Raw genomic sequence first — 19,644 nt, forward strand, 5'->3', positions numbered from 1 at the left:
ATTTACAATTTATAATAGTACACTTGAGACATTTTTTTTACTTACCTTTAGGGAACACAAGCCAAAATCATCGGTGGAATGGATTTATCCACATGTAAGTATAAATCCTTAACTTTCATATTTAATTATCTCTCATATGTTTTTGGTTTGATTTTAAATTTCTATGTATTTTAGTGCCATCAGCCACCAGAAAGCACAAAATGTGAATAGTATGTTATTCGTTACATGTATGAGATAATTCAATTTGAAAGTACTGAAAGATTATATGAGGTATTTAGTTGTAATTTTAGTTTAAATTCTTGTATTTAATTCCTTAAAGCAATTTGTGACAACAGTTTTATTATTTAGATTTTTGATAATACGGAGCCTTATAATGAAGAAGAGATTGACGATATTCGAGATATTTTGGCTCAGCAACTTCTCCAAGAATACTTTTCACATTGTTGAGGGTGAACAAAATTTTATAGTCTTTTAATAGTAGTTGTAACATGTATAATCATTGTAATAAAGTATATTAGGTATAGTTGTAACATGTATAGTCATTATAATTCTATTGGTTGGTTTTTTATACTTGTCATACAATTTATATAATTTGTAGGTTTTAAGTTTTGAATGTAAAAAAATTTAAAAATAAATTTAAAAAAATATACTTTTCACGACAGTTTTTTGTTAACAGTTTTTTTAATGTTTTGTGAAAAACTATTGTGAAAAGAGACTTTTCACAATGATTTTTTCTTAACAAGTTTTTTAGATAATTGTTGTCAAAAGGCTTATTCACAATGATTGTTCAAATAATTATTGTGAAAAATTTATTTTTTAAAAAATTTCTTTTTTGATTGTAGTGACATTTAACGTCAGTTATATATTCAAAATAATATAAAAAATAACTTTTTACAATGGTTGCTTAACCGACGTTAATAACTAACATAAAAAGTTAAAAATAGTTGTTAAAAATTTTTTTTGTAATAGTGGACCGGACCAATGGCAGAGCCTCATGTGAACAGAAAATAAAAGCCTTCCACAACCGAGCTTCGGTACTCCCAAACATTTTGGGAAGTGAATTATAGAGAACATTGCTCATTTGTAATTAAAGTTGTCCTTGTAACGAATGATACTTCGGCCAAATAATAAACAAAATATGTAGTATTCTTTGAATAAAATACAAATGTGAGGGCTTGAATGTAATGAATCAATAAAAATATATCAAGAAAATTAATTGAGAATGCTTAAATCTAAGTTCATAATATTAAAACATTAATTTCGTACGAGTGTTTGCTAAATCGTTTACAAAATTTATATAACTACAGAGCCTAGCTAGCTTACTGATATACATTGGTCGAGAAATCACTTAGAAATCATAGCTACGAATTCTGTGATATTTTTATCTGAACTTCCCTCCTCATCCATAGAACTCTTGACCAAATTCATCCACTTAACAGCGTTACTCTTTAACTCTTTTCCTCTTTCGCTTTCCATTACTTCATTTATACAACGTTTCAACTTTTCTCGTTTGAGAATTCCTTTCTCATCCATGGAAGCTCTAAGACCCACTTTCCAAACATCAACAATATACTTCAAATTTGTGGGCTGGTCACTCCAATTTGGAACCCCAATCATTGGAACTCCAAAGCTCAAAGCTTCTAAAGTCGAATTCCACCCACAATGAGTAACGAAACATCCAACAGCTTCGTGTGACAGTACTGTTAGTTGATCACACCACGCCACTATCAAACCTTTGTCTGAAACTATTTCTTGGATGTTCTTAGGAAGCTTGGCTTGTTCAGACTCCCTAACGGCCCACAAGAAATAGTTCCCAGAAAGTCCCAAACCCCAAGCTATTTCCTCTATTTGATCTTCACTAAGAGTTGTTATGCTTCCAAAGGAGACATAAACTACGGATGCTTGAGGCTTATGGTGAAGCCAGTTCATGTAAAGATCCTTGTTAGGTTGGAACATGCTGATACCATAGTTGTGGTCGTGTTGGATCCTCTTGTCTAAGAACATGGAAGGTACTGCTGGTCCTATTGTCTTCACTGGCCACATCTTCCTCATCCAATCCACAACCTGGTAATTAATGAAAGCTTTCACTTGTCAATTATATTTTCTGTAACACAGCCGACAAGTGGCCGACACATGAAGCTATATTATTTATTATTGATGGGAAAGAGGCACATGATAATATCAAATATTTTAATATCGTTTGTTGAGAATATATAGGGATAATATCTACAGTAAGGATATAGAAGGATCATCCAGGGCGCGAACCCCACATAGGCATGCAGAACTAAAGATAGGATGTGCATAATATATTCGTATGCACACTTTGACACACAATTTACACTATCATTTGTCACCCCGTTCCTTAAAGTTTGAAACTCTCACTTATGCAAAATTGTTTGCCTGATAACGCAAGTCTTCGTAAATTATAATAGGGTAAAAGGACAACATTGCACTTAAAATATTATAAGTGCATGAGTATATGTAACTTTAAACTTTCTTTTTGGTGTAACTTTTGCCCCTCAATATTTAAAAATATCGTAATAATGTGTAACGTCTAGCATATCTTCTTGTGTGACTTGACATCATTATAATTAATGGAAGGGGCATATAATGATAGTTTTAAATGTTCAGGGACAAAATTAAAAAACAGAGTCTTGAGTTCCAGATTCTTCTGTTTCTATAGTTTAAGGGTAATTTTACCCTTAACCATTATAATATATTAATTAAGATAAAAAACTAATATAATATATATTTTCAGTATTATAGTTTAACGTTCAACAGGACAGGATCTCTAGGATTGTCTCCAATAGAATGATGCACTTGATAAATTAAAAAAAGTGATCATATTTGTCTTGATATATTATATCCTTAAATCATTCTTGTGTTATTACTTTATTTATTCTTTATCTACAATTTTAAGCATATACATACAACAAACAAACAAACATGTATACATACATACCTCAGGCTCCAGTTCATAAACAGTATTGGAAATCAAGCAACCAGCTTTTTCAATGCTGTCAAAAGGTTCAACCAGCAAGTCCCAAAAGATCGGAAACATGCCATAGTGCAGATACAAGAAAGATGGCAAATCCGAAGGCTCAAGTTCTGGCAAACCAGGAAGCAAAATCTTACTCTCTTTAATAACGGGAAGTTTCAGAATCCCTTGATGAAGATGGAAGTAAACACTATTAACAAAACAAGGTTGGGTCAAGAACGCAGCAACAAAAATCCCAAACCTCTTCGCCACATCAAGTGCCCAAGGAAGGAAACTATCATAAATAACACAGTCCACTGGCAAACCATTGCTGAAAAGCTTGTCAAGAAGCTCACATAGAGTCGGTGGTCCTGCTTGCCAGAACCGTTCTGAGTAAGTCTTCGACTTCTTAACATCTGGATCTGCTCCTTCGTCGTAGCCATCTGAGATGGCCTCGAGAGCTATGGAATCTGCAGATTTAATGGAGTCATCAGTGATAGTGGCTTGTTTCCAGAAAGAACGGGTGGTGACGAACGTGACCTTCACGTTATGGAACTCTAATCGCTTGCAGAATTGAAGTATTGGGTTGACATGGCCTTGTGCAGGATAGGCCAATACAAGGCAGTGAGCTTTCCCCTGTTTCGCCGCCATTATTATATTGATGCTTGAGAGTGTATAATTTCTCACTACGGTTTTGGGTTTGAAGGTCATGAGAGTAGTTTTTATATTTGGATCACAGCATGTGGATAAGGATGCGCAAAATATCAACTTTGCATTTTTTTCAGACTTGCGGACAAAGTATCACTATCGTTTTGGCTAAGGTGCAACTTAAAGTGATGATTAGCAGCTTGATGAAATCTGAGCCACCTAAAATTAAATCTAAAGTTATTTAATGACAGTTATAATTTTTTTTTAAATTCTCCACTTATTAAAATGATAAAAATAAAATTTTATTAAATTATAACTATTTAAATAAAATTTGAACAGTCTAAATTGGTGGTGATCATTACACTAAAATAGGGTCTTACTATCATAGGGTGGTCATTAATGATTTTTTTTTTCTCTCTCTTTTCCTCCCTCTTTTTTTATTTTTTAATTGGAATAGTCATATTTAAAAATACAAGTTAGAGCCAGTAATTTGGGCATAACGAATTTATCCAGATCGGGCTCACTTTGGGTTGAGTTTGAAATATCCTACCTTCTTAAAAAGCCCATATAGCTCAAGCTTGGTTCTAACTTTTTTTTTTGGCTGGATTGGGGTTGACTCGTCGGCTTAGCCAAAATTATTATCTCTATATGCACATAGAGCCAAAAATTCAATGGTTGAACTTATTTGGATTGAGATCAATTCAGACTGGGCTTATTTAGACCGAGCTTAAATTATTTTATTTTTCTAAAAAAATTCATATAACCAAACTCAACCCTAACTTTGAGGGGATTTAGGTTTGACCCAAATTATCAGCTCTAATATAAGTATTAATGTTTTTGACAGATAAAATATAAGTGATTTGGAGCAACTAAAATATATATATATATATATATATAAGAATTAATATTAAAATATGTTAAAAAAGTGCAGACATTTTGTCTTAGATCATGACTTCGATGTAAGATAAAGTTTTGCTCGAAACTTTAACCTAACGATACTGATAAATGTCTCCTTATGTTGGTGTTTCGGAATTCTTTGCCGCCAAGCATCATCATTATCATGGTGTAAATTCCTGGGAAGTGGGAATAATTTGAGTCCAAGTTTACTTATTACAGTGGTTCTGTGTTTATATACGTTCTCTGATTTTTGTTGGAAGGAATTATTTTTATTTTCATTTACTTTAAAAAATTGTTACATTTTAAAATTTGTCGAAAACTATCACAAGATTTCCGTTTTTGCTCTACTAAAAATGTTGTCACACCTACTCCTTTCCACAATTTCACTTATGAAAAAGATTAGTTATTATAAAAAATGTTCAGCCATCAGAGAATATTACTTCTCTCCTTATATTGGATAAAAAAGTTTGAAGAAATTAGCTTAATGGCCCCAAAAGATATAACTTTCATAAATTATGGATGAGATTTTTAAATATTTTAAAATATGATCCATTTATAAAATCAATTAGATGTATTTTATTTTTTTATTCTCAGATTAAATTTATTATTAAAATATAATATATTTATTGTAACTAATTCTTAACTGACCGAATCTTTTCTTTTTTTTTCTTTGAATCATTTTTTTTTTTTCTCAATTACCAGTGCCTTTCTTCATTGTAGATTTTTTCTTCTCTCTCCCTCTCTGTTTTTCCTAGGAACACTATGAAGATGACATTAGACATTAAAAAGAAATCTTCATTTTTGGAAGTATAAGACTAGGTTGGAATCTATTATCTATCATCAAATTTTTACCATCTTCATGTCTCTCGGTAATATTAAATTTTTTAAGGATTGTGTTTGATTCATTTTGGGCAAATGATTATGTATTTTTTATGTTGTTGATCTATGATACTACATCATTAATATATGTTTGTATATCAATAATAAACAAAATTATGTTTGATTATTTAGTTATGTTAATTTGTGATAGTATATCAGTAACATATGATGATATATCAATGATGTAGTATTGTGAATTAGAACATGAAAAACATATAATCATTTGTTTAAAACAGATCAAACACAATTCACAAAATTTTTTGAACTCGTAGTTTATCATAAAGAGTCAAACACCTAAATAATAAAATAAAAAATCATCAACCTATAGCTTCATTCCCCACTGATGTACTCCGCTTCATCGAGTATTGTTGATGTATCTCACCTCACATTTGTCTCTCGCGATCGTGACTGTAGCTTACTCACACTGCTCTATGGTCTCTTGTTTGTCTCTCTAGCATCCAGTTTTATTTTCTTTCTCACATTCATCTCAAAAAAAGCCATTTTAAACTATATATCTTGCATTTATTACGTTCAGTTTCAGAAATTTCTTGCATTTTGAATCTTATGGTAGTTGCAAAAAACAAATATTAAAATGATAGTTTTGTAAATTAATTAGAAACTAAATATTAAAAAAGTTATTTTTAAAATTTTAAAAAATAGGCTATTTTTTTACTTGATCTTATAATATGAGTTATATGTGCAAATGTCTCAAAAAAGTTTTTAAAAAATAACTTATCATAAAATTAGGAGAAGTATATATTTATTTAGTTTTATCTAAACAATGAATAAAATAAGTTATCACTTTCTCTGTTCAACATAACCTAACCATCAAGAAAAGCATTAATTATTTAATTAAAATAAAATTTTTATTGTTTCACCTAGATCTAGAAATACTAAATGTCATCTTTCTACCGGATACCATTTTTTTTAATTTTATCAGTCGGAGTTGAGCTTAACTACGTCTCTGAATTGATCTAATAGCTAGAAAGATACACATACAATCACAAGAAAAAAGTCAGGAAATTTTATATTAGGAGAGTTAAACTAGTTATCGTAAATAAATTTAGTCTGATAATTTTATTTTGAGAGAATGATAATTAAAAATCTTCTAAAAATATTAATTTTTAATTACGAATCGTGAAATTTTAAAATCTCAATTAAGATCATGATCCTTAATTATGATAAAAAAAAGTAATTTGTGAGGTGAGATTCACTAACACGACTTGAGAATTCACTAACCCAACTTGAAAAAATTACTAACGTATATTGTGAAAATATAAAACCTCAATTGAAAATGAAATGTTTAACAAAAAGTACCACTTAAAAATTCACTAACTAGACTTGAAAAAATTTCTAACATATATTGTGAAAAATGAAACCATACTTGAGAATCATTAATAAAAAGTAACTCGTCCAAATTGGTGTTTTTTATTAAATAATCAATTTTTAAGTGGAGTTTTATATTTTCACAATATACGTTAGAAATTTTTTCAAGTTGAGTTAGTAATTTTTCAAAAAGTTGAGCTTTTTATTAAATAATTAATTTTTAAGTGGGGTTTTATATTTTTATAACATACGTTACAAATTTTCTCAAGTTAAATTAGTGAATTTTCAAGTGACAATAATAAATTTCACCTCACAAATTATATTTTTTTATTATAATCAAGGGTCATGATCTTTAATTAAGATTTTAAAATTCTACAATTCATAATTAAGGTTAATATTTTTAGAAAGTGTTTAATTATCATCCTCCCTTTTATTTTTATATTATAATTGAAATTAAATTCTATAAAGCACACTTGAGGAAGCCATGTGTGCCAATGGGCGATTTCTTCTTTACTTGCATGATTGATCAGATAGGGTCAGGCCGCTATAGAAGACCTTGGGATAAGCACGTGCCACGTGGTGGGTGGAAAGAAAAGGATTCGGAAGACAAGTTTGTCCGCACGCGCAGTTACGGAGCACGCTCACCCAAACACACACACACACACCCCGACACACACAGATATCTATATGTATGTCTATATGTATGTATGTATGTATCTATATATCAATTGCTATAAATGCAGGAAATTTTAAATGGAAGAAAATTTGAGGAATAATTGGCCTTACATATCTAGAAATTTTTTCGAATCAAACCAATACATGTGTATATTTTTTAATATATTATTTATTGCATGAAAATTCATTATTAATAATATTAATTCTTTAAAATTCATTTGTAGTAATTTGATTGGACAAAAATATATTAAATATATTAAATTAAATATTTAAATTTTCTTTCAAAAAATATGGAAAACCACAATACTCCTCTCATCCACAATGCAGAACATTTTTTACACGAGCTATTGTTAGATCAAAATATATGACATTCTATAGCTTTAAAAAAATATCTTTTTTCATTTTTATCTTTGTGTTTTGTTATTATGTGCTGATAATTATGTAATTGAAAAATTGTGGGTGCCAGTTGTCAAAACTAAAAAAATAAGTCAAATTTTCATGAAATTTTTAAAAAGTTGATTTTTTTAAACATATATGATGTATGTTAGAAAGTGTTAAATATTGTCGAGGACGTTGGTTCAATTGGTTGAGGGAATTGAATTAACTTATTTTAAATTTTGAGTTTGAGTCATACATATACAGTCACATTAAATAAAAAAAATACCAAAAGTACCTTTGAAATACTCGTGAGGTGAGGTTATTGTTAGTAATAACGATTTCATATAATAAGAATTTGAATTAGTCTAGAAGGATGGTAATAATATTCCAATTTTTTAAGATATGGAAAGATGAAATAAAAAAAGTGTTATATATTATGAATGAAATGAAGCATCTGAGATGGTAGTGCGATAATCAGAGCATTAGTAAAATTATATTATAAAATGACATACACACTCTTTTTAAAATTATAAGACATTTTTTTTAGAAATATGATGTTCAACATATAAGACATCTTGGTGTTCTTTCTTTCAAAGAGTAATTAATAAGTTTTTTTAAATGCCCTTAATGAGTGATTAAAATTAATAATATTTTCACATCTATCTGTAATTAATTTACCTATCAAATAAGGATAGATATAAAAAAAATATGTTTTGAGAGGACCGACTAGTAGATTTGATCATAGAAATACTATTGTATGATAACCATGTCAAAATGTGTTGCTTTGGTTGCCCAATAAGAAGTCAGTGGACGGGAAATGCAGATAGTAAATTCTAATTGCCAAACCCATATTGTGGAGGATTTGGATTTAGTGAGTGGCTTAAGTATACTTACTAAATGAGTAGCTTAATTATAACTGTGAGATTTCATCAATATTTAAAAATTTAAAACAATCCATACAAGTAAAACATTTCTTACTTATACTATCCCTTAAAAATTGTGATTTGATATATTTTTTTTAATATTACATGATAAAATCTCACACAGTTGTTCAGTTAAATCAAACTATTATAATTATGCCGCATGAGACATTTATTAAGTGGGTGTAGTGAGGCTTCTCACCGGATTCAAATTGGTGGGGATGGATCTCAATGTATGATGTAGGCTTGGCAGTAACCCCCAAACGATAAATAGCTTCTTGTGCTTACTGATAAACTTTAGTTTCCCAATTCTTCATTATTGGTTCATGCTTTTATATGATACTCGATAAATTCATCAACAAAATAACTAAGTTTGATGAATGATGCTTGCAGGTTACAGCTTCAATAACAGCAAATTTGTCTGAGTAAAACATATCGGATAATTTTTCAAATCTCAGAATGGCATTCATAGCAGAACATTTCTCAATCCCTTCACAATCCTAGCAGGACATTCAAGGAGGTAAAATTCCTTTTACAAATGTATTTGTGCAGCATTTAGGAGTGGTCTTTATAGATCTGATTAACATATGCCCTGCATCTCACATAGAACATTTTTATTGCCACTCAAAGATTTCAACAACAGAGATTCATAGCCTAAAATCTAGGAGTTGACCTTTGAAGTGTGTCGGCGTGTCTGATGAAAGTTGTGATAAAGTATTTCCTTGAAATTCTGACTGACAAAAAATGTTCTGTTGACAGGGTTTTATCGGTACGAACCACTGAAGATCATAAAGCTCACTAGTTAGAAATTGCTGCCACAAACTCTGCAATATTTTGACGAGAACTTCCACCCTCATTCATAGAAGTTTACATCAAACTCATCCATTTGATGGCATTATTCTTCATCTGTTTTCCTCTTTCACTTTCCGTCACTTCCTTTATGCAATTTGTAAAGGTTTCTCGTCTTATACTATCCCTTTCTCATCCATGGAAGCTGAAACCCACGTTCCAAACATCCACAATATACTTCAAATATTTGTGGTTTGACCACTCCGTTATGGCACTCCAATAATTTGGAACTCCTAAACTCAGAGCTTCTAAAGTCGAATTCCACCCACAATGAGTAACAAAAGATCCTACGGCTTCATGTGACAGTACTTTTTTAGTTGGAGAAACCGTGCCAAAATCAAACCCTTGTCCGAAACAATTTCTTGAATGTTGTTAGGGAGCTTGACTTTTTCAGATTCCCTAACTACCCACAAGAAATAAGTATGAGTTTGAGTCAAACCCCAAGCTAGTTCCTCCGTTTGCTCCTCACTTAGAATTGCTATACTTCCGAAAGAGACATAAACAACCGATGCTTGAGGCTTATGATGAAGCTAATTCATGCAAACATCATTGTTGGGGGTTGAACATGCTAATAGCATAGTCCTGGATCCTCTTGTCAAGGAACATGGATGGCACCGTTGGTCCTATCCACCACCTGGTCCCGCCTTTCAATTGTCAATTATATTCCATCAAGCACTATCCATAAGATAATTTTTTTTTTGGTAGTGATTTGATCTTCCATGATATAAAGTGTTTTGAAAAAAATAATGATTCATTAAAAAAATTTTATTTTTTTCAAAATTACTTTTCATTATTTCACTCTTTAAGTATACTTGTTTCTCTCCCTTGTTAAACAAAGAGTATTTTTAAAAATTTATAGGCAAATTAAGATATTAAACAGTATTTAATTTTATTAAAAAAATATTTTATAAGATGAGTCGTAAAGAATGATACTGTTAATATTAAATTAATGAGAAGAAGGCTAATAAAAAAAAATTGATGAGAAGAAGGTAACAGAAGCAAATGATATAATGAAACATTTCTGACTTATTTTCAAACTGCCCATGTCCCTTTCATTATTTATTTAAATAATGACTTTAATTTGACTAACGTAATTTTGAAAAGTTATAAAAAGATTTTGACATTAAAATAATTTTAATTAATTTCCTTTAATATAAAAAGCACAAGGGGGGACTATTATTTTTTGAGAAGTGTTTTTGAAATTCTATATCACAAGGAAGAGAGCCATCTAGAAAATTGAGGATGGAGATTAGTTCCAAAGTAAATATGTTTTTTTTTTAAAAAAATTTTACCCCTAACCTTGCCTGCATGAGGAATAGAGATTTACACACTTAGCTTACACATGAACACAAACGAGTCAATACCATTTTCGAACCCAGGAACTTTTCTAAGAAAGGAATGCGTTGTTGCCACTGAAACAAGTAACCAATGACTTCAATGACTTGAAACCAAAGGCTAATATCAAATAAAACTAATAAGCTAATAATTAGACCAATTAATATACCTAAGCAAAACGACACATATTCCTCAGGCTCTAGTTCGTAGACAGTGTCACAGAGCAAGCAATCAGCTTTTTCAATGATGTTAAAACGATCAACCAGCAAGTCCCAAAAGATCATAGACATGCCATAATGCAGATACAATAACGATGGCAAATCCAAAGGCTCAAGTTCTGGCAATTCAGGAAGCAAAATTTTACCCTCTTGAATGGGTAATTTCAGAGTCCCTCGATGAACATGGTAATAAATGCTACAAACAGCACAAGGCTGGGTCAAAAATGCAGCACAAACAAGCCCAAAGCTCTTGCCCGCATCAAGAACCCAGGGAAGAAAACTATCATAAATTACACAATCTACAGCAAAACCATCATTTCTGGAAAACTTGTGAAGAAGAAGGTCAGACTCAGTTTGTGGTCCTACTTGCCAGAATCTCACTGTATAAGCCCTTGATTTCTGAAGTTAAACGATTCCTTGGTCGTATCCATCTGAGATGCATTCAAGAGCTATGGAATCAGAAATGGGTTCAGTGATGATGGTGGCTTGTTGCAGTGACAAGTGTAGCCTTCAGTTTATGTGTTTCAATCGCTTGCAGAGTTGAAACATTGGGTTGATATGGTCTTGTGCTGGATAGGCCACTAGAAGGCAGTGAGCTTTCCATTGGTCTGCCATTGTTGCTTGATAAGAAGTTCTCTCTGAGGAATTGACTCTGAAGGTTGTCACTGTTCAGAGCGTTTATATAAATGAATCAAACGTTGTGGTGTTTAGATTTGGAGACAGAGTACCCTGTTGTCATGTGGATAGCAAAAGTCAGTTTATGGGCTGTGTTAGTATACTTTATTTTGAATGTTAGTACTTCTCATATCAAATTTTCTATGAATATAAAAAAAAAAAGTTTTCTTACTTAACTCTATTAATGTCAATTCATGATCTTTACCTTACTTACATTTTTTAAAATTATAGACACTAATATTAGTCTTAAATTATAGGGATGGTTACATCACTTGCTTTGAGTTTTTTTTCCCTTGAAGGTATTCCTATAATTGGCAAGTATGAAACTAATTTTTTAAAAAATATAAGTGCCATTTAAGAGGTTGTTCTATCCCAAGTCATGATGTCCATACAAACTTTCAAAAATTAAATTTGAGAATGATACTTAAAGAGTTAGATCACTAACATTTATGTCACACTCAGTACATCACTGACTTGTATATTTTAAGATAGTATAATTTTTAGTGCTAAACTCTCAATTATTAAGTTAGTTTTAATCTTTCATTGATTTAATGAATTATAAAAACTGACTTATACCAAATCAAAAAAATTATAAGGGCTTTTTTGTTTTGAATTTGTTAAAATATTACTTGTCAATCTTCTTGTTAGCCTAAGTTTATATAGAGGGTTAATGGTTAGGTATTTAGATATCACGATTAACTTAATCCCCACCTCATTTGTATGACCCCAAAGATTCGTGGCTCATGGTTTCACTCCATAATTGAGAGATGTTCATCAGCATGTTGCTCTAATTGATATTGTTTTTTTTTTTTTTCTTGTTATTTTTTTTCCTTTCAATATTATCAACAAAGTTAAAATTAAAAAGATTGAGATATCATGAGTTAATATAAATTGATCTAATTGGTAAAGATTTATCTTATAATTTATAAGACTAATGTGGAGATTTTATTAATATCTTTGAATATACATAACTAAACTTTTTCTTCACCTAAAAACACTTGTGAGAAATTTTAAGACTAAAATGGAGAAAATTTTAAATATTTTAATTTTTCTTTCCCCACATCTTCCTGAAAAATAAACTACAAAACCAAAAATAAATTCCAGGAAATCGAAAGCAAAAATCCATAGCTAGAAGAAAGCATAAAAAAGGCGAAGTTCGAACGGCGAAGAAGATGAACGAGGATGAAAGATCGAAATGCGAAGAAGATGGAGCAAAGACGTTTGCTCCTTCAGTCTCCTCTTCTTCATCAATCTGAGCGTGGAACGGCGGAGATGAAACCTAGAAATCTAATCGTAATAGACGAACAGTGGTGAACGGCAGAATCACGAGATTTGCCAGTGTTGGGAATTGAGATGAGAGACCGAGATGATGGTATCTTTGGGAAGTCACTGGAAACTGCCTTTCCGATGCGATGCGAAGTAAATATGGATGAAGGGCGGGGCGGCAGGAGGAGGAGCGGTGGAGTGGGCGAGACGGCGTTGGTTAGGCGATCGTATGAGGAGTAGCGAGGGTGATGCGTAGTACTGCTATGGTGAGTCAGCATGGAGGCAGCGATGGAAATTCTCTGGTATTAGCCCAATTCCATCGTGATAATAGTGGAATTGGATTCTAGGTATTTTGGCAGAATGGGATTCCATGAGAATATGAATTAATGTATACCAAACCATCGCCGTGATTCCAATTCCATTTCCGTTTCTCTTAGGTCGAGTGAAGGGAAAATCAGTACGGCCTTCCACTTCCAAAATACTTAATCAATTTTAGAGCCCATGCGTCGGTGTCCGGACTTCATCGCCGTGAAGCATGGAGGGAGCTTCATCGTCTTCTCAACCCTCTTCTCCGCCGTGAAGCGTCTGGGTGTGTGTAAAAATTGCATGGAGTTGACAGTTGTCTTCTTCACCCACAATCGAGAAGACGTCGGCACATGAGGAGCTGCTCCGACGGACTTCGTTGACTGGATGCCGACAAACACTGCACTGCTAACCAAGACGGAGGTTGTAATCGAACCACTGTTGCTCTTCTTCACAAACCGAACTGCTTCTTATTCCTTTCTATACGAGGAGAAAATACATGCACTTGATTTGTCATTGAATTTCTTATTGTGGTTATGCTTGTTCTTCGCACTGGGATTTGTCTTTCTGTTGCCTGAAGCTAATATGATAGTCTTCTATAAATCAGGTTTCGGTTTCGGTTGGAAGGATTGAAATTATTTGGGCAGATGTATAACACATACAATCTTTATGTGTGGAAATGGAGAATTAGCAACAGGGTATTCGAAGAATGGTCTGTGGTATTCTGAGCACTAAGTTCTGGGTGGATTCCTGGCTGAATCTAGAACAACCTTTGATTCATGATGTGGACAGAGCAAATTACAGAATCAACCTCAATGTTGCGGTTAGACAACATGTGTTCCCATCCGGTCAATGGAATGTTTCTGCTTGGAGATTTATTCTACCACCATGGGTGATCAAATCACTGCAATATTTGGTCAAAAATTTGGAAGTGCCCCACATATGAAAAAATTAAATACTTCCTTTAGAAGGCTACTTGGAATCGCCTACAAAATGACTACGCGCAGGCCAATGGACATCCTCTACAACAACGCTCCTGTCCTTTTGGTTGTAACTGCTTTGATTCTTTCATTCATATTTTGAGAGATTGTGAAGAAGTTAAAAAGGTATGGATTAACTTAGTCAATCCTACAAAACTGTACACCTTCTTTTCTTTGGAATTGCAGGACTGGATACTTTGAAATGCAAGGAATGAAGCCGGTAATCGGAATACAAAAAGAACACTTGGCAAGGATTTCTTGCTCAAACTTGCTGGAACATTTGAAAAGTTAGATGCAAGAAACTCTTCTCTGAAGATAATACACATGATAATGATATCGCTTTTTCCAGCACTCAACAAATTAACAATGATCTAAAGCTTCTCTCCAAATTAAGCACTTGAACCAAAGAGTCTTTAGATATGAAATCAAATGGAACCCTCCAAATCCTGGATGGGTTAGACTCGACACTGATGGCTCTGTTGGCACAAATGGAACTGCTACTTGTGGAGGTATTATTAGAGACGACAAGAGTAATTGGATTAAAAGCTTCCACAAATTTCTCGGCTACCACCCTAACTCTACTAAAGAACTCATGGGAATCTACGAAGGCCTCAACCTTTGCTGGAATCACAAATTTAACAATGTCAACGTCTACTCAAACTCAATGGAGGCTCTGTCACTTATTAATCACAGCTATTCTGGAGATCATCCTTTATTCAACACGATCAAAAAAATTAGAGATCTTACTGAGAAACTGGGTGGTCACTTTGATCACGTATATAGAGAAGCAAATAGTTGCGTTGAAGTCAGCTTATAAGGTTATTCATAAACAACATAACAGGCCAAATGAATCTATATGGACTAAATTGTGGAAATGGCCACTCGCAGAAAAAGTCAAGTTCTTCTTGTGGCAGGTTGTGCATGGAAGAGTTCTTACTAATTCCCTTGGAGCGAAGAGAGAATTTACAAATGACCTTACTTGCCCATTTGACTGCCAAAGTGAGGAGAGTGTCATGCACATCATTTGTGACTATGAGATACCAAAATCTGTGTGGAAGTGCTTTATTTGCCCTAACATTATATCTGCATTTGTTTCTCTTGATTTGCAGGGTTGGATCTGGTGGAATGCTAAACATGGCCCTGGCTGTAACAGAGTTAAACAATGGCCATGGTTCTGATTTTTTTTTTGGTTTTGTTTGCTGGATTTATGGAAATCTCCGTGCAGTAGATTATTTGAAGAGACAACTATCTGTTCCCAGGATGTAGTTCATAAATGCCTTTTCCATATTATGGAAGCAAAAAATGGTGACACTTACAGACATGAGATCTTCAAAGGTTCAAACTTCACAGGGGATCGTTGGTCTCCTCCAACCCGGGGGGTTGCGCATCTTGATGTGGATGCATTTGTGAACCAGTGAGGATGTGCAACTTCTGGAGGTGTTTGCCGTGACAGTCATGGCAAATGGATGTTTGGTTTCCAACAGAAAATTGGATCACGATCAACTGTGGAGGCTGAATTGTTAGCTATCAGAACGGGTCTTTGTAAGGGGAAGGTATCAACAACTGTTTTCAGGTGTTCTCAGACTCACTGGAGGCGATTAATCTGGTTTTTTGAGAGTGTGGCTTCTGCCATCCCCTTAGATCTCTTATTAGTGTAGAGACTTAATTTACAGTGACTGGAGCATTTCCATCAGTCATACTCCCAGAGAGCTCATCCGTTTTACTGATTGTATTGCGAGGAATGCCCACAACTTGGGCAATGAGTTTCAGCTGTTGCGATCCTGTCCTGAGTTCTGCCATGGACTCGTGATTTCTGATAAGCTTGGCATAGACGAGGCTTCTGTTATTTTCATATAAAGTTTGGCTTCCCCTTTTGTATTAAAAAGCAACACTAGGGACGGAGAATCATTTGGCAGAAGTAATTTCCAACATTATTCTTAAATTTAATATGCTGTTTCCTGCTCGCAAGTTACAACGGTGAATCAATAATCCACATTTAGTTTCTTGGATAATGAAGGCATTCGAATTTTTTGTAAGGGGACCTTATTTGGCCAAGGAATTACTTGAGCAGAAGTGGGAGAAAAAAAATGTTCTTGCGGATAGCTTTGGATTTAGAATGTTGCTTTCTTTTTATTGTTTCAGACACATCTCAAAGGTTTCGTTGACATTGCCAAGTAACTATATGTTTCTAAAATAGGGTTTCATTGGTCTGTGTCTTCTCAACTATAGCTTTTTGTGCTTACTGATAAACTTTTGTTTCCCATTTCTTTATTATTGGTTCATGCATTTATATTATATTCAATTAATTCACCAACAAAAGGCTAAAAAAAATATACCTTTAATCTTTTAATTTTATATAAGATTTTAATACTGTTAAATTTTGTAAGGCTAAATTTTGGACCATTTTATTATAAGGCTAAATTTTGTAAAATGTCCTTTCAATCTTTTAATTTTAATATTGTTAGTTTCATCACAATAAATTAAAACTAAACTTAAATTTTATATAAAGTTAGAGGATTAAAATTATATTTTAACCCCAACAAAATGACAAAGTTTGATGAGTGATGCGTACAGCTTCAATAACATCAAATTTTTGTGATAAAAACATATGGGATAATTTTTCAAATCTTAACAGGACATTCATAGCAGAACATTTCTCAATCCCTTCACAATCGTAGCAGGACATTCAAGGAGGTAAAATTACTCTTATAAATGTATTTGTGCAGCATTTTGGAGTGGTCTTTATAGGTCTGATTAAAGTATGCCCAACACATCACGCAGATCATTTTTATTGCCACTCAAAGCTTTCAACAACAGAGATTCATAGCCTAACAATCCAGGGGTTGACATTTGAAGTGTATTGGCATGTCTAATGGAAGTAGTGATAAAGTATTTCCTTGAAATTCTAACAGACACAAAATGTTCTGTTGACAGAGTTTTATTTGCACGACCCACTAAAGATCATAAAGCTCACTTGTTAGAAATTGCTGCCACAAACTCTGCAATATTTTGATCAGAACTTCCTCCTTCATCAATAGAATTCTTGATCAAATTCATCCATTTGATAGCATTATTCTTCATCTCTTTCCCTTTTCCACTTTCCATAACTTCCTTGATGCAATGTTTCACTGTTTCTCTTCTTAGAATCCCTTTTTCATCCCTCGGAGCTCTAAGTCCCACCTTCCAAACATCCACAATAATCTTCAAATTTGTGGTTTGATCACTCCAGTATGGTACTCCAATCATTGGAACTCCCAAGCTAAGAGCTTCTAAAGTGGAATTCCACCCACAATGAGTAACAAAGCATCCCACAGCCTCATGTGCTAGTACTCTTAGTTGGGGACACCATGTCACTATCAAACCCTTTTTCGATGTAGTTTCTAGAATGTTTCTTGGAAGCTTAGCCTCTTCAGATTCCCTTACCACCCACAAGAAATAAGTGTCAGCATCTATCAAACCCCAAGCTAGGTCCTGCATTTGCTCCTCACTATAAGATGCTAAACTTCCAAAAGAGACATAAACAACAGATGCTTTAGGCTTGTTGTTAAGCCAATTCATGCAAAGATCATTGCTGGGTTTGAACATGCTTATACCATAGTCATAATCATTAGGGATCCTCTTGTCTAAGAACATGGATGGCACCGTTGGTCCTATAGTCCTAACTGGCCACATCTTCTTCATCCAATCAACCACCTGAAATCAATTCGTCAAAGTGAGTTGGGGTTCATAGTCCATAGGGCCATCCTACGAAGTGACAATTTGAGATATGTGGATCAAAACAAGAAATTTGCACACACCATCTATCCATGAGTCTTTGAAGAAGGAACCAAATTAAGAAAAATTTAGCAAATTAGTGTTGAGAATACTTTTGAAGTTCTGCCTCAATCAGAAAGAGGCGTCTAGTAAAAGAGACGACAGAATCCAATTTTTCAACAAAGCATTGATGTTAAAGACTGTATAAAAGAGGATAATAAAATTTAAATCCAAAGCCAATATCAATTTAATTAAGCTGATAACTTCAATTAATAATTCTTGATAACACATACTTACCTCTTGCTCCAGGTCATAAACAGTGTTGGAAAGCACCCAATCAGCTTTTCCAATGTTGGAGAAAGGATCAACCAGCAAATCCCAAAAGTGAGGGTGCATCCCATATTGAAGATACAAAAAAGTTGGCAGATCCGAAGGTTCAAGTTCTGCTACACCAGGAAGCAATTTACTCTCCTTCACTGGCAGTTTCAGAATTCCTTGATGAAGATGGAAGTATATGCAATTAACAGCACAAGTTTGGGTAAAAAATGCAGCACCAACAAGTCCAAATTTCTTGGCCACATCAAGAGCCCAGGACAAGAAACTATCATAAATGACACAGTCAACGGGAAAGCCATTTCCAGAAAGCTTCTCAATAAGCTCAGAGAGAGATTGTGGTCCCACTTGCCAGAAGCGTTGTACATAAATCTTTGGATTCTTAACTGCTTCTTCTTCCACTCCATCATCATAGCCATCTGATATGGTTTCAAGAGCAATATTGGAATCCGAAGTGAGTTCAATGGTAACGCTTCTCCAAAAAGCACGAGTTGTAACAAGCGTGGCTTTCACTTTATGGTGCTCCAAACGCTTACAGAATTGAAGCATTGGGTTGATATGGCCTTGTGCTGGATAGGCCACTAGAAGACAGTGAGCTTTCCATTGATCCGCCATTGATGGATGGATGATTATGCTGTCTGTGCGTTGAATTTGAAGACGATAGAGTGATGTATTATATAGCTTAATTATTGGTTGTGTTGCACAAGTTTTACACGTCATTGACTTGTCAAAATTTGCCCACTGTATTGTTTTTCGTGGAGCAGATAGCCGAATATGGTTTTGTCACAGGCAAAAAGGAAGAAGAATAGTAGTTGTTGAGTTTTTCTCTGCGAGATATAAAGATGGGATTGAGTTTCCTGCTCATCCTAAGAAGGAAGACCACGTGGTGCTTATTTTTTGGATCAGGTCTGGACCATTCAATTTTGGTCCATATTTAAAATATTATTATATTTGTTAAAATAAAAATTTATAAAATTATAAAATAATTTTAATAAATTACTATGTAAAGTGTATATGGATAATCAAGATATATCAATTATAAAAATTTTAATATTAAATTAGATTTGCTAAATTAAATCTAGACTAAATTAAAAATAAAAAATTTATTAAAATTATTTTATAATTTTTATAAATTTTTATTTTAATAAATATAATATATAATAATATATTAAATTTAAATTATTTAAATTAAAATTTAAATGATACAAATTTCATCTCAAAGGACGAGCACC

General features: G+C 33.1%; 2 protein-coding genes across 2 annotated transcripts; both read right to left on the bottom strand.

Annotated features, from left to right (window-relative positions):
- Positions 1-1,216: 1,216 nt before the first annotated feature.
- Positions 1,217-3,677, bottom strand: LOC129288547 (mogroside IE synthase-like). Its single transcript, XM_054925176.1, has 2 exons — positions 2,963-3,677; positions 1,217-2,064 (listed from the first exon to the last, which is right to left on the bottom strand). The coding sequence occupies exons 1-2, from the start codon at positions 3,626-3,628 to the stop codon at positions 1,345-1,347; spliced, it is 1,386 nt and encodes a 461-aa protein (XP_054781151.1). The 5' UTR covers positions 3,629-3,677; the 3' UTR covers positions 1,217-1,344.
- A 13,403-nt stretch (positions 3,678-17,080) lies between these two features.
- On the bottom strand, positions 17,081-19,117 carry LOC129288007 (UDP-glycosyltransferase 74G1-like). The gene is made up of 2 exons (XM_054924313.1): positions 18,377-19,117; positions 17,081-18,019 (listed from the first exon to the last, which is right to left on the bottom strand). Exons 1-2 carry the CDS (start codon positions 19,025-19,027, stop codon positions 17,297-17,299), a joined length of 1,374 nt encoding a protein of 457 aa, XP_054780288.1. The 5' UTR covers positions 19,028-19,117; the 3' UTR covers positions 17,081-17,296.
- Positions 19,118-19,644: the final 527 nt, after the last annotated feature.

This window comes from Prosopis cineraria, unplaced genomic scaffold (assembly GCF_029017545.1).
Source record: "Prosopis cineraria cultivar Desert tree isolate PC_DT_omini unplaced genomic scaffold, ASM2901754v1 PC12, whole genome shotgun sequence".
In the NCBI taxonomy this organism is placed as follows: Eukaryota; Viridiplantae; Streptophyta; class Magnoliopsida; order Fabales; family Fabaceae; genus Prosopis; species Prosopis cineraria.